General features: G+C 49.2%; 1 protein-coding gene across 2 annotated transcripts; it reads left to right on the top strand.

Moving 5' to 3' along the window:
• The first annotated feature begins 2157 nt into the window (after positions 1–2157).
• Positions 2158–17385, top strand: PLA2G12B (phospholipase A2 group XIIB). 2 transcript variants are annotated; one of them, XM_052800104.1, is made up of 4 exons: positions 2158–3592; positions 9958–10034; positions 11646–11811; positions 14405–17385. In XM_052800104.1, exons 1-4 carry the CDS (start codon positions 2977–2979, stop codon positions 14521–14523), a joined length of 978 nt encoding a protein of 325 aa, XP_052656064.1. In that variant the 5' UTR covers positions 2158–2976; the 3' UTR covers positions 14524–17385. The 2 variants fall into 2 exon arrangements, with proteins under 2 accessions (XP_052656064.1, XP_052656062.1); XM_052800102.1 differs by having other exon boundaries at positions 3247–3592; positions 9958–10046.
• The last annotated feature ends 1633 nt before the right edge of the window (positions 17386–19018 follow it).

Here is a 19018-nt window from a genome sequence, read left to right as displayed (position 1 = left end):
CTTTAGAGAGACAAAAATTGGCATAGGGAGGGGATATTTGCAACCACAGTGGGTCAAAGCAAGGTCAGACAGCCTGCAGGCACCTGCTGTGGTCATCCACTTCAGGAAGTCCTCACTTCTGCAGCTGTTGAGCCTGAGCAGCAATTCGTTGAGATAACTCTGTGTGTGGGGAGGTGGTGTGCTTTTGTTAGTTTCACTCAATCCTACATTTTTCCTGGTCTTCAGATCTTGAAGTTTGGGTGCAACCAAGCTATTTGGAGCTGGACTGAAAACATCTCGGGAGACTGGGGTGGTGGTGGGAGGAATGAAGGAGAGTGGCTCATCCCTGGTGCAGGGCAAAGGGGCTGCCACGTTTTGGGAAAGCAGTTAGACTGCTTTTTTATTCACAAACTTTTGCTTCAGGTCAACAAGTGACTAACTAGCAGGGAAGTTTCCGACTCCTCTTTTCCCAGGCTCTGCACTTTGCCAGCTGCTTCCCCCGTCCTGTTCATCTTTCCTAACTAATTCCGATTGATTTTGCAAACAGCCTGGGCTTCACGCTCTGGCCAGAGCCACCCCCTCCAGGCTGCATGTCCTGCGAGGCGCAGCATGGACAGCTCATGCAACAATCACTGTGTTTTGCATCCTCTGCAGTCCTGCCGGCATTTTTTCCCTCTCTGTTTGCATTCAGCAGCACATGGATCAGCCACCAGGGACTAGGGATGACAAAGAAAGCCATGTTCTGGAATTGCCTCCAGAGCAACCCTAAAAGGCTCCGCATAAAAGCACAGCACCAAGCACAGCCACCCAGGGGCTCTACACAATGTTTCCAAGCTATTTCTGAATAGCTATTTTGCTCTTTTTTTACATTAACTTCTGCCAGGCTGTTTCTAAGGGCGGGGAGCACTAGGGCTGCAAACTGGCACGTCACACGGGACAGTGATTCAGCCAACAGACACACGAACGGCTCCACTCAGTGCAAGACACAGCGTGGGACTGCTGAAGCTGGTCTTCCCTTCACTGCGGTTCCTTGACAACAAATTCCAGGGACAGCAGCCCATTTCCACCCATGACTGACAGACCGGTCCCCAGCATGGTCTGCACAGCAGGACAGGCCCAAGCTCTCCAGTCCTGCCCTGCAAAGTGCTCCTGCAGGGGAGTCCTCACTTCACGAGCGTCCCCACTGCTTTGTGCCAGTGATGACACCCTGTTCTACAAAGGCTCACTAGAGGCAGGGACTTGCTGGTTCCCAGGCTCCAGGCAACAGACCATCTAGTAGCAGCCTGGCATCTCTAGCTCAACCCAAAACATTACCCTAATTTCTCACCAGGCATTACAGTGCTTCCCCTCCTCGTCTGCAGCTTGGACACTGCCAACCTCCCTTCCCGATGCTCTCTGCCTCTCTCCTTGGGTTCATCTTCCAAAAGATAAAGCTGGTTTGAGGTTCCCTCGGGACCTCCCGCACACCTTATGTCTCCCCTCATCCAGTAACTCAGCCAAGCTTCCTCCCACAGGCTGGGACAGCAGCGCGCAGCTCCGGCTATGTAATAGCGTTCAGGGAGGCACCATGCAGGTATCAGCTGTGGCTGTACAACGAAATCGCCTCCGGCTGCTGATTTGAGGAACCCTCACACCCCCTTCTGAGGGGCACTGAGCATGAACGCAGTCAGTGGTGGGCACCACAACAGATGCAACAAGAAGGCAGGAGCTGGCTCCAGCTCCACACCATTTCACAGGAAAGGGACTAACCAGCTCGTTTGCTCCTCTTCCCCACTTCTTCTCTGACTTACCTGTCTGAGAAACCAAGGCTTGGTCTGTGGTCCCTCCTCTTTATCCCATGTCTAGAGCACATAACGCACAGCTGACTACAGAAAGAGGCTGGCAGACAGGTGCCACAGAGCTCTGGCGCTTTGGAAGTAACAATGCAGTAGGGCCGAGTCTCCTGCAAAACAATAAAATGTCAGAATTTGCACTTATGTTTGCCATATATTTGACAGACCCACTGCCCAGCTCCCCCTTGCCCTCTGGAGAGTCTCCACTCGACAGCCTGGCCACTCAAACAGAAATGACTGCTGAAGTTTGCCATTGGAGTCCAGCCAACAGAGACCAGCCAATCTGCCGAGCAGCTGTTTCTGAGAAGCACTGCTGTGCTGGGACACATCCGAAAATCTTTCCAAAAGCAGCCGGAGCCTTCCCATGCTGTCTCCCTTCCCTATTCTTTATCAGTGGTTTGTGTTGTCTTTTGCTGTTGGTGTTCATTTGGTTGTTTTCTTTTAATGAGTAACTTCTTTGAAACCTCCACCAGCTGTGCAGGCCCCCGGGTCCCGGCAGGCCAGTCCCACCCCAGAACCAGGACCTGCAGCTCCCCTACAAGCCTGTTACCTGCCTTGGGTTTCGGTGCCAGCCTTTCCTCGCTCTGAGCCACCTATGCTACATGTTTAATTCGGCAACGCTGGCATTACGCAAAAGCTGTAACAACCAGCCACCTAACGTCAGCCTTCAGGAGTCCCATCAAAGGCAAATACTCATCTATGTCATTGATCCCATAACTGGAGGGGACGTGCCAAGGTATTGCCCTGAATGCAGTATTTCTAAACCCAAACTACACCTAGCTGCTGGATCAACCCCCACGAGGCCCGACAGCACCCTCTAGCCATAGCAGAGTGGGACACGGCGCTCTCTGCCACCCTTTTCTGTCCTGGGCGTGCTCCTGCAAGGGAGCCTGTTCTGGGCACGCAGGCGTGGAAAGCCCCTTCACACGACAAGCATGTCAGCCCTGTGGTCCCACAAGTTTTTCTAGGAGCAATCCCCCACAGCAGCTAGGCTGGGTGGATGTCTTGTCCCACCCCATTACGTGCCCAGGAGGCCTAGGAAAAAGGCAAGAGGTGCTCCTCAGTCTGCTGCTGATCTATTACTCCCATTGCCTGAGCAGCAGAAATTTTGGACAAAGAGATACTCTTCATCTCCCAACAGGCTGGGGAGAGAGCGGGGAAGCCCATGCAGCAGTGCCTTGGTGGCGCAGGCGGAGGGTCTCCTGTGTGCCACACAACCTGCGCAGACAGACCCCGCTCAGCACCCCAGGGAGCAGTCCCTTTTGGGGAAGCTGAAGCCCTGATGCCGCAGGGGCTGAGCCTGTTCCAGCGGGATTGTGCAAACTCAAACCCCAGTGTTTCTCTGCAAGATGAACTTGGTCCAAATCTCCACAGTGCACTTTGCACTCTCACTGTGGTGACCTCATGCCAGCTCTCTCAGCAGTGTTTAAAGTCCAGGGGAGGAGGCATGCTTACCTGCCTCCTACACACAACAGCTCGCTCCCACTCCTCCCTGCCTGCACATCTGCCTGGACGAGGGCTCCAGAGCCTGGATCGGGACTGCAGCATGCGGCTGCTTTTCAAGGCAGCGGTTCTGTGCCTGACCCTGGGCTTAGGGCAATGCACCGAGGAAACAACACAGGAGAACACCATCCACCACGCTCCCCAAGCAGAGTCATCCTACTCAGAGTGGGGCATTGAGGCCATCCGGGACAGCTTTGAAATGGTTAACAGCTACTTCGACTCCTTCTTGGAACTGCTTGGGGGAAAAAACGGTGTTTGTCAGTACAGATGTCGATATGGTAGGTGAACCTCACTCCTGCTGGCTCCTCTCTCCTTGCCCTTTCCCCTCTTTCCCTCTCATATGGAAACTTGCAGCACTCTCCTTCTCAGAGACCACAACCAGCTCCTATCCGTGACCTGACCCCTGCTATGCTTGGCACAGAGAAGTCACTGCAGAGAGTCACAACTTCTCTGCTAGTGCCAGCACAGAGACACTGAACCCTCATCTTTCCCTCTCGCCAAGAACAGTCTGATCTTGAAGCCACTGTGCTGCGTGCAAGGGGACAAGAGGAGAGGACACATGTTTTACAGGAAGGGCACATAGGTAACCAGGCTGCCCAGGTGCCTGGACCCCTGGAGAGAAGGACCAGGGTAGGCAGCAAGGCCCCAGAGGGGATGACGAGCAGCCCATGCAGACCTGACTCAGAAGGGGTTGTTAGTATTGCCAGTGGCCCTAATCTCAGCAACCTTCGGAGTGTCATTATTCAGCAGTTGCGAGTTGGCTAATAACGCGGGCTGGAGGAAGGGAGATAACAGGAAGGTAAACGAGACCTGCTGTCACCATGGAGGAACCTTTAGTACTCAAGGCAGAATGAGGCAGCTGCCCCTTGCCTTGGACTTTAGAGTGATTTACCAAAAAGGAAGAGTTTGGTTTGTCCTAGGGGCAGGACGAAAGGGGTGACATCTCAGGGAGAGCAGAGCAGGAGGAGCACAGGCAGGGCAGGGGACTGGGCATGCAGAGGTGTGGCAGGGCAGGCCCCTATGGTGCAGGTCTGTGGGGTGCTGGGCAGGTAGAGGCACAGGCAGCACCAGCCATCAGCAGGGTACCTGCTGAAACAACCTGTTTGGGAACAGCAAGGAGGTTTCCTACAGACTGTGTCCTCTCCCCAGCCTCCTACAACAGTCCCCACAGCAATAACTGTCCTCTGTCATCTCAGCCTTCTCATCCGCAACTGCCCATCAAGCGCTTTTCCCCCAGCTTCACCCCACGTCCCTAGTGACCACCTGGGCAAGATGCTTGTGAGCACAGTAATGATTTCAACCCCTCTCTGTCCCTGAGCATTGGTTTTCACAGACACAGACTCCACATTTTGGAGAGATCCCACTGACTCAGTTTCATTCGGCATGCATCCCATTTCTTCCAGAACACGGGCTGCATGCTGCGCCTCTCCAGCCTGCGCAGGGTGGTCTATAATGCTCCCCCACAGATGCAGCTGGAGAGAAGCACCTCCTGCCCCTCCCAGGCCAGCAGCGAGGGTGCCGGCAAGAAACAGATGTCACAGGGCTGGGACCCGAGCTCCCTGTCAGGGTGAGAGGGAAGATGGGCCACGCTTAAGCCAAAATGGGGCCACAAGGAGAGTTTAAAATCAGCCTTAAAGTTGTTGGGGGTTTTTTTGTTTCATTTTTAAATAATGCGTATATATCTGTCCTCCTGTTCCCAGTAGCTCTGCTCCCCGGGCCCCATGCTAACAGCAAACAGGGAGCAGCAAGCCAGGCACCTTAGCCCCACAGACCTGCAGGGAGCCAGGCACCTCAGCCCATCACCTCAGTCCCACAGTGGCCCTGGTCCCTCAGCCCAGGGTCCCATGTCACTCCCCAGCTAGGGCTGCCTCTCTGCAGCAGCTCAGGAGGGCCACGGCTGCTCTGTGGGGCCCATTGGTGGCAGCGTGCACCTCGGGGCGCAGCATCTGGAGGAGGAGACCCCCATGCACACCATAGCATCGCCCCCGCACACAGGATGAGGCCATTTGCCCATCAGGCAGCCTGTCCTCAGGCCCACAGTGTGGTGGCCCACAGTGTGGCAGCCCCCCGCCGTGTGCGACAACCTCCCTTTAGGTCCACACCACGCTCCAAATTCAGAGCAGAAAGGGACTTGCCCTTCTTAATGTGAAAACCCCTGGCAGTGGATATAATGTGGCTGGGACTGCAGTGTGCCTGGGGCAAGGTTTGGGAAGGTTGATATTTGGAGCTCATTTCAGGGAGCCTCAGGACTCACCAAGTCCTGGAGAAGTTGTCGCTCTTGGGCACATCCCGAGGGTAGGGCTTTCCCTGCCCCTGGCCCCACTGCCCTGGCCCTGCGCTCTGGGCAGGGGGAAGAGCATCTCCATAGAGCGATGCAAATGCCTGCCTGCTCCCTGAGACCATCCTGCATCTTATTGGAGAAATGTTTTACCTAGAAAGGAAAACAAACAAGCACATCATTAGCCCTGTTCTCATCCTCTGCTGAACAACTCATTGATCACCGGCTGAAGGAGGAAACTATTGAAATGCTGCCTGTGCGCCTCCAAGGGTCTTGCTGGGCCCTTCCAGGACCATTTGTCCATGCTGGTCTCTGGCACAGACATTGCAAACTGCAAGTGGAGGGGATGGAGGGATGATCCCAAACCAGTGAGACCCAGTCTGTGCCCAGAGGAATGAAAACAAACCATCTTTACCATCTTCCTGCTGAATCAGGGCCTGGTTGCTTCTTCCCCAGGCACGAAGCAAAAATTATGCCTTCTACTTTCTTTCATTTCAGCCAAGAGACACCAATAATAGCTTATTTTGCCATGATAGAGGTCAGGACTCACCTGTGATTGCCACATCCATCTTCAGCTGAGCATGTAGCACTTGGCTGTTCTGGCTGTAAGACACTCCTCTTGATTTTTCAGCAGCTAGTGAGGTCTGAAAACAAACAACTTGATGGATTACTCCCTCAAATCAGGACATTAGGGTTACACCAGCATTTGCTGGCAAATATCTCCTCCTACTACAAAATCTCTCTGGGCATCTCAGGAGGGGAAACAGCCTGAACTGGGGGTAAATCCTTCAGCTGATGGCTTCCTTCAGCTGTCTGGCCAGGCAGGACTTCAATGTTTTGCCCAGCATTTGGTCCTGAGGGGCTTAAGATGAGGAGGCACATCCAGGCTGTGGGAATAGAGCCTTCAAAGTCAGGCTCTCCAATACAGTGCTAAAAGGCTGTGGTAAGTATGGGCAACATCTGCTCAAAGCCTCCTTGCCTGGGGCAGAGAAATAACAATGGACCACTCAAAACAGCAAGGACCCCCAAGACCATCTATTCACCCAGAAATACATTCACTTCCCCCTGCCAGTGTACCAGTACTGCAGTGTCTGAGACCTCCTGCATCGCCAGCAGCTGTTCTAGCCAGCTGGCTGTTTTTCCAGTCTCTTGGCATGGCTATAACAGCTGGGAGATATTAAAGTGCATCAGGGAAATTCGCTTCCCATTAGAAACTCAACTTCAGTTCTCCTCTAAGGCCGTGCCAACAAGGCAGTGCCCTGAAATATATCTTCTTCCAAAGAACAGGCTTCCTCAGCAATGCTGTGCTTCTATACATCAGCATCGCTCTTCAGCATGCGGCTGTGCAGGTCCTGTTGTTCTTGCAGCTGTCTTCTGGTATCTCTCCCCAGTGATACCCTGCAGCCAGGCAGACGGACCACAACGGGCCCCTGGTGAAACACAGCTAGCAAAACAGCCAGTGTGACCCACCAAGTCCCTTCCCCCGTCACAGATGTGCCTATAAGGATGGGCAAGCAATAAATGATAACAAGAGCACTGAGTTGATGCTCATGTAGAGCCAGGAACACCTGTTATTTCTGCTTTGCTTTTGTTTTCCTGTTAGCTAGAAAACAAGATGTGGGAGAGAGGTTAATTGTGGCATCTTGGACTTTATCTAGCTGAGAAAGAGTTCATAAAGGGGCACTTTACAAATGATTAAGCTTTGTTTTTCAGGGAGGAGGGGGGCAGGTTTCCTACAAGGGCTCATCTTGAAGGCAGTTCAATGTTTTGTTGATCACCACAATTCTCATGTGAGATTTTTTTTTTTCCTCAGGACAACTTTCTAAGACATTGTAATAGTAACTTCAGCTTAGTGGAAGGTTTTCTCTAGAAACACAATTATCTCCATATCCCCAAACAGTCTCACTCCTACTCTGACTTGCCACCTTATCCCACTAATTGACATGTGCTGCAGGAACATAACTTGTCATCAATGTTACAAGCAAGTCATTAAAATTTGACCCCATCCTGCAAAATCCACCTTGGATTTTGAACTTACCTCTGTCTCCTACCTCAGTTTGAATTCCAAGTCCCAATTCTCATCCCCTTCCAAAAGGGCTGCTAGGCTGTGAATTGCACCGAGACCTGGGTACAGCCCTCCTCTTGTTATATTGCTTGGGAGCCTTGGGTTATAGATTCAGCCCATATATAGACACAATTCCTTCTCTCTATAGCATAACCACCAAAATAGCATAATGTGCAATGTGTCATGAACTCAGAAGTTACTTTGCGTCAGCATACCTCAACGGACTTGAGTTCTGTTTTGGTGCGAAGATAATCCCATAACAACGGTGTGCTGCAACCAGCTGATTTGTGCTCTTCGCCTACTGTTAGCTCTACCTGCTCAAAATAACAATGCTTTCTGCACTAGAAAATTACATCTGGAGCATGAAGCAGATGTGGCCTATTCAAAAGGGGCCAAAAAGGTAGAAACACAGTAGTAACTGCTCTACTGAGAAATACCTTCCCACACAAATGCCCTCCCCTGGTGGTAATGTCAGCTAGAGAGCTTTATCTTGGCTTGCAGACAGCTAAATCCTTGGTGCATACTGCATTTCTGTAGGGTTGGAGAAAATTGGCTATTGGCGTTTCACAGCTGGACAGGATTTCAGTTTGTTGTTTATTTGTTGCAAATCTGTTGTTTAAACAAAACCACTCTGGCAATTTTTAATTTAGAAGGTGCTGGGAACATTCCTACATAAGACCTTTTGAGGCATTTGGCTGTGACGTCTTCTCAAGAACACAGCAGATTTATGGTATTTTAGGTACCTTGACAGAAAAAAGGGGAAAGCGTCTTAAACGATTATCAGTGCTGACAAGAAGAAAGCAGTGGAAATGGAGTTTAAAAGAACCCAACCCTGCCTGAAGGGCTAAATCAGATCTATTTTATGTCTATAAAAATTCTCTAGAGGTGCTCAGGGAAGCAGAAACTTAACCCTAGAGGTGATGGACTTACAGAAGGCTCAGCTCGCACATGTTTTTGCTGGAGCATTCGCACAGCTTACAAAGTTTTCCCAGAGCAGGGTTCAAATACCTTAACACCTCACTCTGCATTTGAGATCTCCCTTTTATAAACCCAGCTGGGACAGAAACAAAACAAGCACTGAACACACACACACACACACATCAAGGGGACAGTACAGAGAAACCCGACTCCATGAGGGGCAGTCGCCACAACTTCTCCAGGGGAGAATCCTCTCCCACCTTTAAACAAGCCCCTTGCACAGTGGGCTCAAGGCACACAAGCAGCCTGGTGACTCGTCCTCCCCAAACAGGACGTGTTAAGGTTAGATGGAGGTGGGGGTTGAGATAGGGGTGAGAGAAAGAGTATCAGACAGGGCAGAGAATAGATGGATCTCCTTTCCATGTGGACAGTTTCCACCTCAACCCTGGGCACCCACCCCTCACACTCACAGCACTCTGTCAGCCATACACAAAGCCCCAGGACAGGCTGGCAGGCAGACAGGAGGGCTTGCACACCTTCAAAGCAAAGTAAAACAGATTAAAGAGCTGCTGAAGCTACTGTTAGCCTGTTGTCTCCTGGACTCTTTCTACATCAGGTAAATAATTATTCATGGAAGAAATTCTTGCTCCTCTATGCATATTAAGAAGCATACTAAGGGAGGGCAGAGATAAAGGAAGAGAAACTACTGGCAAAACATGGCAGTGCATCACCGCATGCAGAAAATGGACCAAGCAGATCTCCTCCTCAGAGCAAGATCAGACATGCAAGGTCTAGCACAATTTTGCAGAGATCCATAGCACACCAAGACTCCAAGAATGAACTGAGGGTGGAAAGCAATCCCCTTGCTAAGCTAGTAGTTTAGCTAGTAGTTTCTTGGAGGAGTTAAAAACCCAGCTGTGCAGAGCTCTCGGGAAGCATGTGAAAAAGCTCCTAGGAGATTTGGGAGGTCTGAGGCACTAGCTCCAGCATGGAGCGCTGCTCAACTGCAAAACCCCACGCTGCAAAGGGGGACTTGCCCATTTGTAAGAGCTGGGGAGAGTCTCAGACCTAGGGACTGGACTCAGACCAGCTTAAACATTTGAGAAGCATTGGGGACCCAGTTTACATATAACACAGTGCTCCAGTAGCCATGCCAGAGGAGGTGCAAGCTAAGCCAGGCTGTAGAGCTTCGATAGGACTGAGCTGAGAGCAGGGCCAGTGTCTCATCCAGCTCTGGCACCTATCCTTCACTCCTTGCAGCTCCTGGAGGAGAATGAAGTGTTTGGGGATGCAGACTGAAGGGGAGATGCCTGTCACTCCTTGCTTTTTAATGCTACTCTTGGGAAGATCAGCTTTCCTAACATTCTTCCTTTCTTTCTTAGGGAAGGCTCCAATGCCGCGACCTCACTACAAACCCCAGGAACCCAACGGCTGTAGCTCCTATTTTCTGGGGCTCAAGGTACCCGAAAGTGTATGTACTGCCATTCCCACCATTCACAAATGATGCAATTCTCTAATCACAGTAACGAGCTAATAATACTGGGGAGGGAAAAGGGTTAGCTGTGCTATACAGCGACTGTCCAATGGCTTCTCTTCGCAGCTGAAGCCAGAGTTCGGGAAAAGGGAGAAAATACCACTTATGTGGTGTTAGGGGACACGCTGTCTGCCTGGGACTACCAGGAGTCATGGCTGCCTACTGACAGCAAGCAAGGCAAACATGTCAGTCTCAGCACTGCCTAACTTACTGTCAGTCAGGGAGGCATTAAGATCTCAACTGCTAGTGGCAGTGAAACAGGAATCACGTAGACAGGAGTTACATTTACGATAGACTGGCCTGTTGCTCTGGTTGTCTTGATAGGCACCAAAAGAGAAAGTTTCCTGAGCAGGTTAGCACTAAGAGAAGAAAAGGGGGTACCTGGCCAAGCAGAGCACCAGTGTGGAGAAAAGTATTTTTATCAAGGCCCTGAACAATCCCATGCCCTTGTGATAGGACAAGGAACGTGTTCAATGCTGGGCAGCTCAGTGACATAGCATAATGTTCAAACAGCAATACTCTAATGCATTCTCCACACCTGGCCCTTTGTCCCCTCCCATGCTTTTTGCCTCTGCCAAGCACTGAAAGAAACCTGGGGGCTTGAATGCTGCACCCACTTGTTAGTTTAAAGGCAATTAATGAAATCATATTGGAATCACCAGGAAAAGCACTCCCAGGAGGCTCTAAGAGCAGGAATTACTATTCAGCTCATGCCTTACTGCTGCCCATGAAGTCTGCAGCAATTAGACAGATTCCTGCTCTGAAAAACCCTCTCTTTACAGCCCATTTTTCCTATTAGATTAGTTCCTTAAACTACACTTCACTGCAAACCTTGTGGGCATTTCTGCAGTACCTCCTTCTTATACAGGCAATCATGAGCGCTGAGCGCAATGAAGAAACAATTAATTTCCTAAATATTACATGAGGAAGGCCAAAAAGAGGAAGAATTTATAACAAGCTAATGAGCCCAGTCTCTCCAGAAGACAGGCCTTCTGCCACATCACCCCCATTGTTATTAGCTAAGCTTGCTGTTTACCTGCAAGCGAGTAGAACTCCCCTGACCAAGCAATTGCTTTGTCCTTGGCCTCACTCGTGTATCTCTGAGAAATAAGGCATTAATAACACTTACAGCAGATTTATTAGGCCAAGAAGCAGGACTTGTAGGAAAAGGAGGAAAGAGAAAAGGAGCCTTTGCCACTGCTAGCAAGGACAGGAAGCTCTCTGATCAGCTCTGACAAATGAGAACTAGCAAATGGTTGTGGAGGAGCTGTTTCCCACCTCTCTACCAGAGGTTAATCCCCCGCAACAGAGAGGAGAGAAGGGAATGTCGTCTCCCCTGCATTGGACCTGCACTACTGTTGCCACTTTCTTTAGACAGTGAGGGAGAAGCATGTGTTCCCTCCTGCTGCCCCAGCTATCAGGGGTAGCTTCTGGAAAAGGAGCCAGCTGGGCTCTGCAACACCTCACCCATTTGCAGCTATTTGAGTCTGAGGCCAGGACGCAGCCAAGCGACACTTCTTGTCTCTCTTTCCCCAGCTAGATTTGGGCATCCCTGCCATGACCAAGTGCTGTAACCAGCTAGACATTTGTTACGACACCTGCGGGGCCAACAAATACCGCTGCGACGCCAAATTCCGCTGGTGCCTCCACTCCATCTGCTCCGACCTCAAGCGCAGCCTTGGGTTTGTCTCCAAGGTGGAAGGTAGGCTTCCTGGCTCACATCCCCTGTGGAGGGAAGGAGCAATGGCAGGGGGGAAGGGTGTGGGCAGGGAGCCCTTTTCTTGCCAAAAGAAGCAAAAATCGGCAGTAGGGAGCAGCACATCTGTCCTGTGCTTGTCACAGATGGGTCAGACGTGAGTGAGAACACCGAGATCTGCCCCCTCCACACATGCTTCTGTCCCAAGACTAGACTCCTAAAATTATTTACATTTGGAAAACATTACAAAACATGCATAGAAAGAAAAAAAGCTAAACAACAAAAAAAACCCTAGAAGCAATTCCTTCAACACTTGGATGCCCTCCCTGAGAGTTCAAAAACCTTCATGGGAGACCAAAAAGCCTTCCAGAGCCAATAAGCCACACACTGAAACCTGTACATAGCCAAGGACCAACAAACTGGGAGACCCAAAGACAGGGGCTCTTCAGGATCTGGTTCACAGATAAGAGATGACAATAGCACCAGGGACACACCACAGCGTGGGTGGTGGCTGAGCCAGTGCGGGGAGGCCTGGATTGCTCAGAAGCCCCCCGTGCTAACAAAGTTCTAGTGACCTGTCAGCAGCTCAAGAGCCAGCCTGGTTTTGCCTAATTTTAAAAGCCTCAGTCTGCAAGTTTGAGAAGAGCTTTTTATTAAAGGCTATATTGGTAACCTCTGTGAAGGTTACACATGTGACAGCCCAAGCCTGCCTCTTGATCCTCTGTGCCAACATCAAGCACCTCTGCACCATGTGAGGAAGAGGAAACATCTACCCTGCCACTACCAGAGGCCAGCCATGGCAAGAAAGCCTCCCCCAGACTGCTCCTCCTGAGACCATTTCAGAGCATCCCCATCCTCTGTAAGGCAGGTATCCATCTCTTGCACAGGAGCTGTGTGACAGTAATGCAGGACAGGCAGAGATAAGACCTTCCAACAGTAGGTGACACTGAAACACTCAAAGCTATTTACAGGAGCTCTGGTCTGAAAAACTGGCAGAGTCTTTGAGAACAACAGCCCATTCCCAAAGCCGAATAAAACTGGTGGTGCTGCTAAGTTTATCACAGCTAATTGCAGCCAGCCCCTCTTGGTTCATCCCCGCTGCCAATACCCTGCTGTAAGGTATAGTTAAATATGCATTCGTTTTCCAAAGGTGCAGCCTGATTACAACATGGGGGCAAGTCTGCATGACACCAGTACTAGTGCAGATGGCTTTCTGCCTTGTCACAGATAAGTGTTTGGAAAGAGTGTCCAGGCCAGCAAGAGAAAACAAAGATGTGGATTGAGCTAGAAGCGCTACAGGCCAAGTACAGCCAATCTTTCATGGTCACGCTTATCTACAGGTCCTTGTGCAGCCATCCTCTTCCTATCTCTTCAGCTTTTTCCCTGCCAATTTTTCAGATCCCTCCTTTTTCCTTTCTGCCTGCAGCAGTGAAGCAAACAGATAGATCCTAGGGAGTTAAGGTGGAGCAGAGCCAAGCCACCTCTGCCTATAGTCAAGTAGGACTAGATTCCTCCAGCATCTCTGTCCTGGTTGCCACAGGAGGCACAAGTAGTTGCTAACATGAACGAACCTCTGAGCCATCCTCTCCTCCCCTTGCTCTGATTCCTCTTGCCTTGTGCTCTATACCTCCCATTCCCTGTCCTCAGGGCTGCTCGGAACAACTCCTGTCACACAGTCCTCCTCCTCCACTGCCATCCCTGCTCTTATCTGAGATCCTTTCCATTGAGTCACCAGGAGTTCAGAGAAAGCAGGCAGGGAAGAACAGCTACACTCCCTTCATGTGGGCACAAACATCCCAGCTGCAGCAGTGCCAGTTAAGCAAAGCCTCAGTTTTCCCACTGACTCACTACAGCCTCTCCAACCAAGCAGACTCCTAAAGCAGCAGAAGCAGAGTGCTCAGAGAGGCTGAGACGGGAGGAGACAGTCCTGAAGGCAAGGCTTTCCCAAATCTATTTCACATACAGCAATCAACGTTAGTTGTAATGTTGGTAGTGAGTAAACCCTAAAAGACCTGATATTTAGCCTATTTATTTATTGACATAGCAGTTGACAAGCAGTTTCGGGCTTGTTTCTTGGGAAGAAGAGGGGCTAGTAGTCACGCAAACAGTATCAACAGCTCCGCTGTTGCAACTGCAGTAGGATTTTTCGTGCTGGCTAGCAGCTGGCATTATAACTCCCAAAAGTAGAAAAGGTTGGTTAGTAGTGGCTATAGGCAAAACTGAGGGAAGAGGGAGCCAGGAAAGACAATACTGTAGATGTCTTCTGGGAAATCTGCTTGGTAAACAGTACTACTTGCAGTGCCCCAAATGATCCATCAAGCAGAAAAGTCTAAGAGAAGCAAGAAAGGAGGGGGATTAGGGGGGAGAGAAGTTAGTGCCAGATTAATGCCACCCTAGGGAGAAAACAGCCCCCAGTTCAGCAGAAAGGAGCCTTTGGATTTATAAAAATGCAATACCCAGAGAGAAGATGACAGCCCATGCTTCTAACTGCAAATAACACATAACTCAGTACTGGGCTTAGGCTAGGGTGCTTCCACCCAGCCCTCAGATATCCCAGAGTGCCTGTTACTTACCTGCCTGATCTCTTCCTTCTCCACAGCTTGTGAATCCATCGCAGACACAGTGTTCAACGCTGTCTGGACCCTGGGCTGCCGGCCCTTCATGAACAGCCAAAGGAGTGCCTGCATTTGCAACGAGGAAGAACGAGATGAATTGTGAGGAAGAGCAGATGCCCGGCCTCCATGAGCCTGCTGCCAAGTGTCCCCTCTCTGATACCACACTTCAGCGCAGTGATTTCTATCAGCTCTTTGGCCTAGCAGAGGATGGGGGGACCTGCGCCAAGCAATACACATCAACTACAGCTTTTGGACAGAGGGCTATGAAAGGGGAGACAGCCTGTGAATATAGGGCAGTGATGCCTGCTGTCCACCACAGATGCAGTTCAACAGCCCTATCCCTTTCCAGGTCCATCAGCCTGAATGATCTGATGCCAATTTTCTCTGCAGACTGATCAGGAGAGGCAAGCAGGATGCAGCACTGGTTATAAACAAGGAGCTTTACTTGTTTGTTTCCCTTAGACACACATGTATGAGCTCCCCCCGCCCCTTAACTCTCTAATTTGTGGTGCAAGGCATTAGGTTTCTGCAACCCCTGAAAATCCCAGTCCATGGACACACTATTTACATTTTTCTACCACTGGTGACAGACCAAAGAGGAGGGGTAATTTGCTTTCCGTATGTTGCTCGCACCCATCCCTGACATTTTCCATCCTACCGTTACACACCCTGACAACTCTGTTTATTTAAATACTTGGTGGATCCTAAACCGATTTAAAACATCTGGGGATTTGGTAAGCATGAGAAGGACTTTTTTTTAAGTGTTTGTGATACAGACACAATTCATATTTGGGCAGAAAGGTGCCAAAGCCCATTGCGTCTGACGTGAAATCACAGCACTCTCCCACAGTCTCAGGAGAGGGAGCCGCTTTTCTTTTACAGCGTCATCCAGATCTATTTCATTATTTCCCTCCTATATCATTTAACAAAGTTTTTCCCTTAGGATCCCTTTTTACACAAAATGGCTGGATATCCACCTCCATCTTTTGCATGAGGGAAACAGGAGGCTCACATTTGCCTTGGATGAGAGATTCAAAATCCCAGAGGCTTATCTGTCAGGTGGCAGAGCTTACATGCTACCTCTGTGGGGCAGAGACACTGCCAGCTGAGGAGTGATCAGCAGCCTCAGACAGCATTCTTCCCAAAATATGGTTAATACTTCCATCTGTCATCAGGAGCTTTTATTGCATGCAAAATTAGAATTTAAAGTGGTATGTGGAATTTCATCTACATATAACATTTGCAGACAGCTTTCATCTGTGCTTCTTGTTGAAAGGAAGTTGCTACTGGGTGCGCGTGCCACGCCACGTAAATACTTCAGCGTCTTCTGCAAACGTATTTATGGTTATGTTCTTCCATCTGCCACAGAAAAGTTAAGGCTACAGAAGGGTGATTTAACAAGAATGGAAAGAGCCTGTCTTAGTTACTTTTCTTCTAGTTTGTGTTTAAATGTATGCACGGAGCTATGAATTATTTAAGCCCAGTATTCCCGTTCTTGTCAGTTATCTTTGCTTCACAGTGAACAGCAATGAGACATTTATCTGGCCCCAAACAGACTGAAACAACAAGACCCCACTGGTATTAAGACCAGGAAAATGGAAGTGACCGCATGAAGTGTACTGGGATGTTTTCCATTAAGGAGGACCTTAATTTACACTGATCAGATGCAATGACATTCTTTCCTACCTGTTCTAATGCCACTGGAGAGTGAATAATGCATTGCCAAGGTTCATCGCAGTGTGTGTCTATCAGAGGATGAGACTGGACAGACAATCTTTATTACCCATCTAAGAAACACGTATTTTTGGCCAGGGATGGGAAGGAAACATTCCTCATTCCAGACACTTCCCAAACTTTGTGTTTCGTTGGTGAAACGGTGGACATTGCCAGTTTTAAATGTGAGCATACTCTTATGATTAAATGTCAAAATTAAAAAACAAAAACAAAAAATATCTTGTCTAAGCTTAATAGCCAACTGGCTGGCAAATGTCTTAAAGCATTTTATAGTTCAAGTGATACCAGATTAAAGCCAGGCCAAGCAACTGACAACAGATGATGCTATATACTGGAGAAATTGAAGAATTCTGAACAAAAGCTCTCTATCCAGACACTGATGCATTGGAGACACCACTAATACAAATCATAATTTCTTCATGCTTTCAGACCACCATTCATCCCAAAACACTACAGACTGCTGCACACAGGGCAGCTACTGAATAAGTACATTTTTCACTATGAAGTTAGGCTGTGGTAATCTGAAAAACCGCACGAGCAGCTCTGCAAGGAAACTTTTGAACCTTCAAGCAGTGGCAGTAACTCAAGAAAACCACCAGATAATCCTGCGTAGGAGAAAACCAGTGCATGAACTAAAGTAAAACTTCTGCATCCAAACTAAAAATTGCATCCCTTCCATGCTGCTCCTGCTACCCAGTGGTGTACAGCCACTAAAGCAGCTGATCATGGGATTCTCAAGGTCAATGCACAAACCTTGGGTCATCTTCACTTCCACCCTGCTCGGAGCAGGAAGATGACACTGTGCTCACCTGATGGCTTCCTGTTGACTTTGTGTATTGGCAGGATTATTTGCAACTCTTGCTGATATCAAACTCATTCGGCCAGCGTGCCCTCTCCTAGTAATGGTTCCCCAAACAGCAATCTCTATGTTTCCACTGAGGACATAAAAGCAGGGACTAGGATGGCAGGTAATAGGTGTTTATTCCTGTCAAACATTTACTTTACATCCTAAGAGAAAATGAGGTGGCACCAGCCAGAATATACCAACCACACACATTGGGCAGCACTGATGCAGCTCGGACTTTGAACTATGGTTGGCAGTGCTGGTCGGACCTTCGGGAGCACTGGTTGGGTACGTTGCCTTCTTGCACACACAGTGCCTGCTTGTGCAGTGTGTTTTGCTTCCACTCTATGGCGTGGCAGATTAAATTAAACGTACAAATCCCTCGGCTCTCTGATGAGTTTGGCCTTTGATTTCATGTCCAGGGTGTAATGCTGACAAGGATGACAGATGGAAACAAGAGGTAAACTAGGGAGAGCTAAAAGACTTTGAAAAATGGTTTTGTTTGTGCCTAGGAGCCATCCTCACTACATCAGAGGAATGGCCACAGGACAGTGGCAGATAGTAGACCATCCTGCTTGGAGGGCAAACTGAACACCTTCCCAAACTGCTCCATTCACATGGCCGCACAAACCAGTCTTTCCTCCTCATTACTCTTCCAAATTATTTAACTAAAAAGCTGCAGAGCAGAAAGGCTGCTTCATATGGATTTGTCAGGAAGAACCAAATAATGTGCACAATATCTGAAATAAGCCAGGAAATGAACCTCTCTCTCCACCACTCCCCCATGTCCCTTTCACACAAACAGAAAACACCAGTTGCCTCTCCAGAAGGCACCAGCTAATTAATTTTATTTTCCAGCTCTTGTTTTATCAAAACAAGTGTATTTAGCAGGGGCTGCCTGAACAAAGAAGTGACAGCGGGAAATTGCCCATGTGGTCCTAATGCAGACGTGAATCAGCAGAACCAGGAGACGCACAGCAATGCAAGAAGGCGGCTTTTTCATTCCTTTTTCTTTCACATATGGTAAGATAACACATGAAAAGTGTCTTTCCATTTACACCTACTTATCATCATAGAAACATTTTCATTTATTCTAACACACACGCACATGCATATTCCCAAATAGGAAAAGCAGCCATGAAGCTATTTAGAAAAATCATGAAACTCCCAGCCCATCAAATACCCATTCCTCACTGGAATCTCACTCACCAGAAGAAATAAATCTGTGAAATGGAATATTGCTGAGGTGATTTGCGACTCCCTTCTAAATGGTCCCTTCAAACGGACTCCCCATCCATTTGAGAGCAGCAACAAATTTGGCTTTGGCAGCAATTTGGCTGCTTCCAACCAAAGTAGAAAATGGTTGCAGGCTAGGGGGACTTCCAGCGCACCTCCAAACACACAGGACAGAGCTGCACACTGTGAAGCTTCTTGCAGAAAACCTCATAAACACACTGCAGTGCCACAGCCAACAGTGGAGACGGATCCTTCCTCTCTCACCCTCCAGCCCTGCCTCTCCTATTTGTCCTTCACTGCTCGCTGAGCCTCCTTCCTTTCACCCCACATTTCTAATCCTTTACCACACAAGCACTCTTGCTCCTGAATGAAGCCCAGAGAAGCCTGAGCTAATCATCCGTTATATTTTCTTTGGAAGGAACTTGACGGCCCAAAGGGATTCCTGACAACCACGATGCCACCACCATCACCAGTAACGGCGTCCCTAGCCAGCTCTGACCCACCAGGAGACTGTGACTGCACACAGTCACTCAAACAACGCTGCCACATCTCCTGTCACCAGGCTCACTGGGGACAACCCTGTCCTGAGAACTATCCACATTACAAATGATTGCTATAAATACTTAATGTGCGTTCCTCTAATCCCTTTGTCAGAGTCATAGCCTCTCTAAACCAGGGTAACTTTCAAACAAAGACTGAGTAGCAGCACACTTGCGGGGGAGGGGTGATGGGGGGGCAGGGAATGTATTTATAGGTGTTTAATGGTCTTTTTCTTACAATCAAG

The sequence above is a fragment of the Harpia harpyja genome, chromosome 10 (genome assembly GCF_026419915.1).
Source record: "Harpia harpyja isolate bHarHar1 chromosome 10, bHarHar1 primary haplotype, whole genome shotgun sequence".
NCBI classification, from domain to species: Eukaryota; Metazoa; Chordata; class Aves; order Accipitriformes; family Accipitridae; genus Harpia; species Harpia harpyja.
This window is presented reverse-complemented; position numbering and strand designations above follow the sequence as displayed.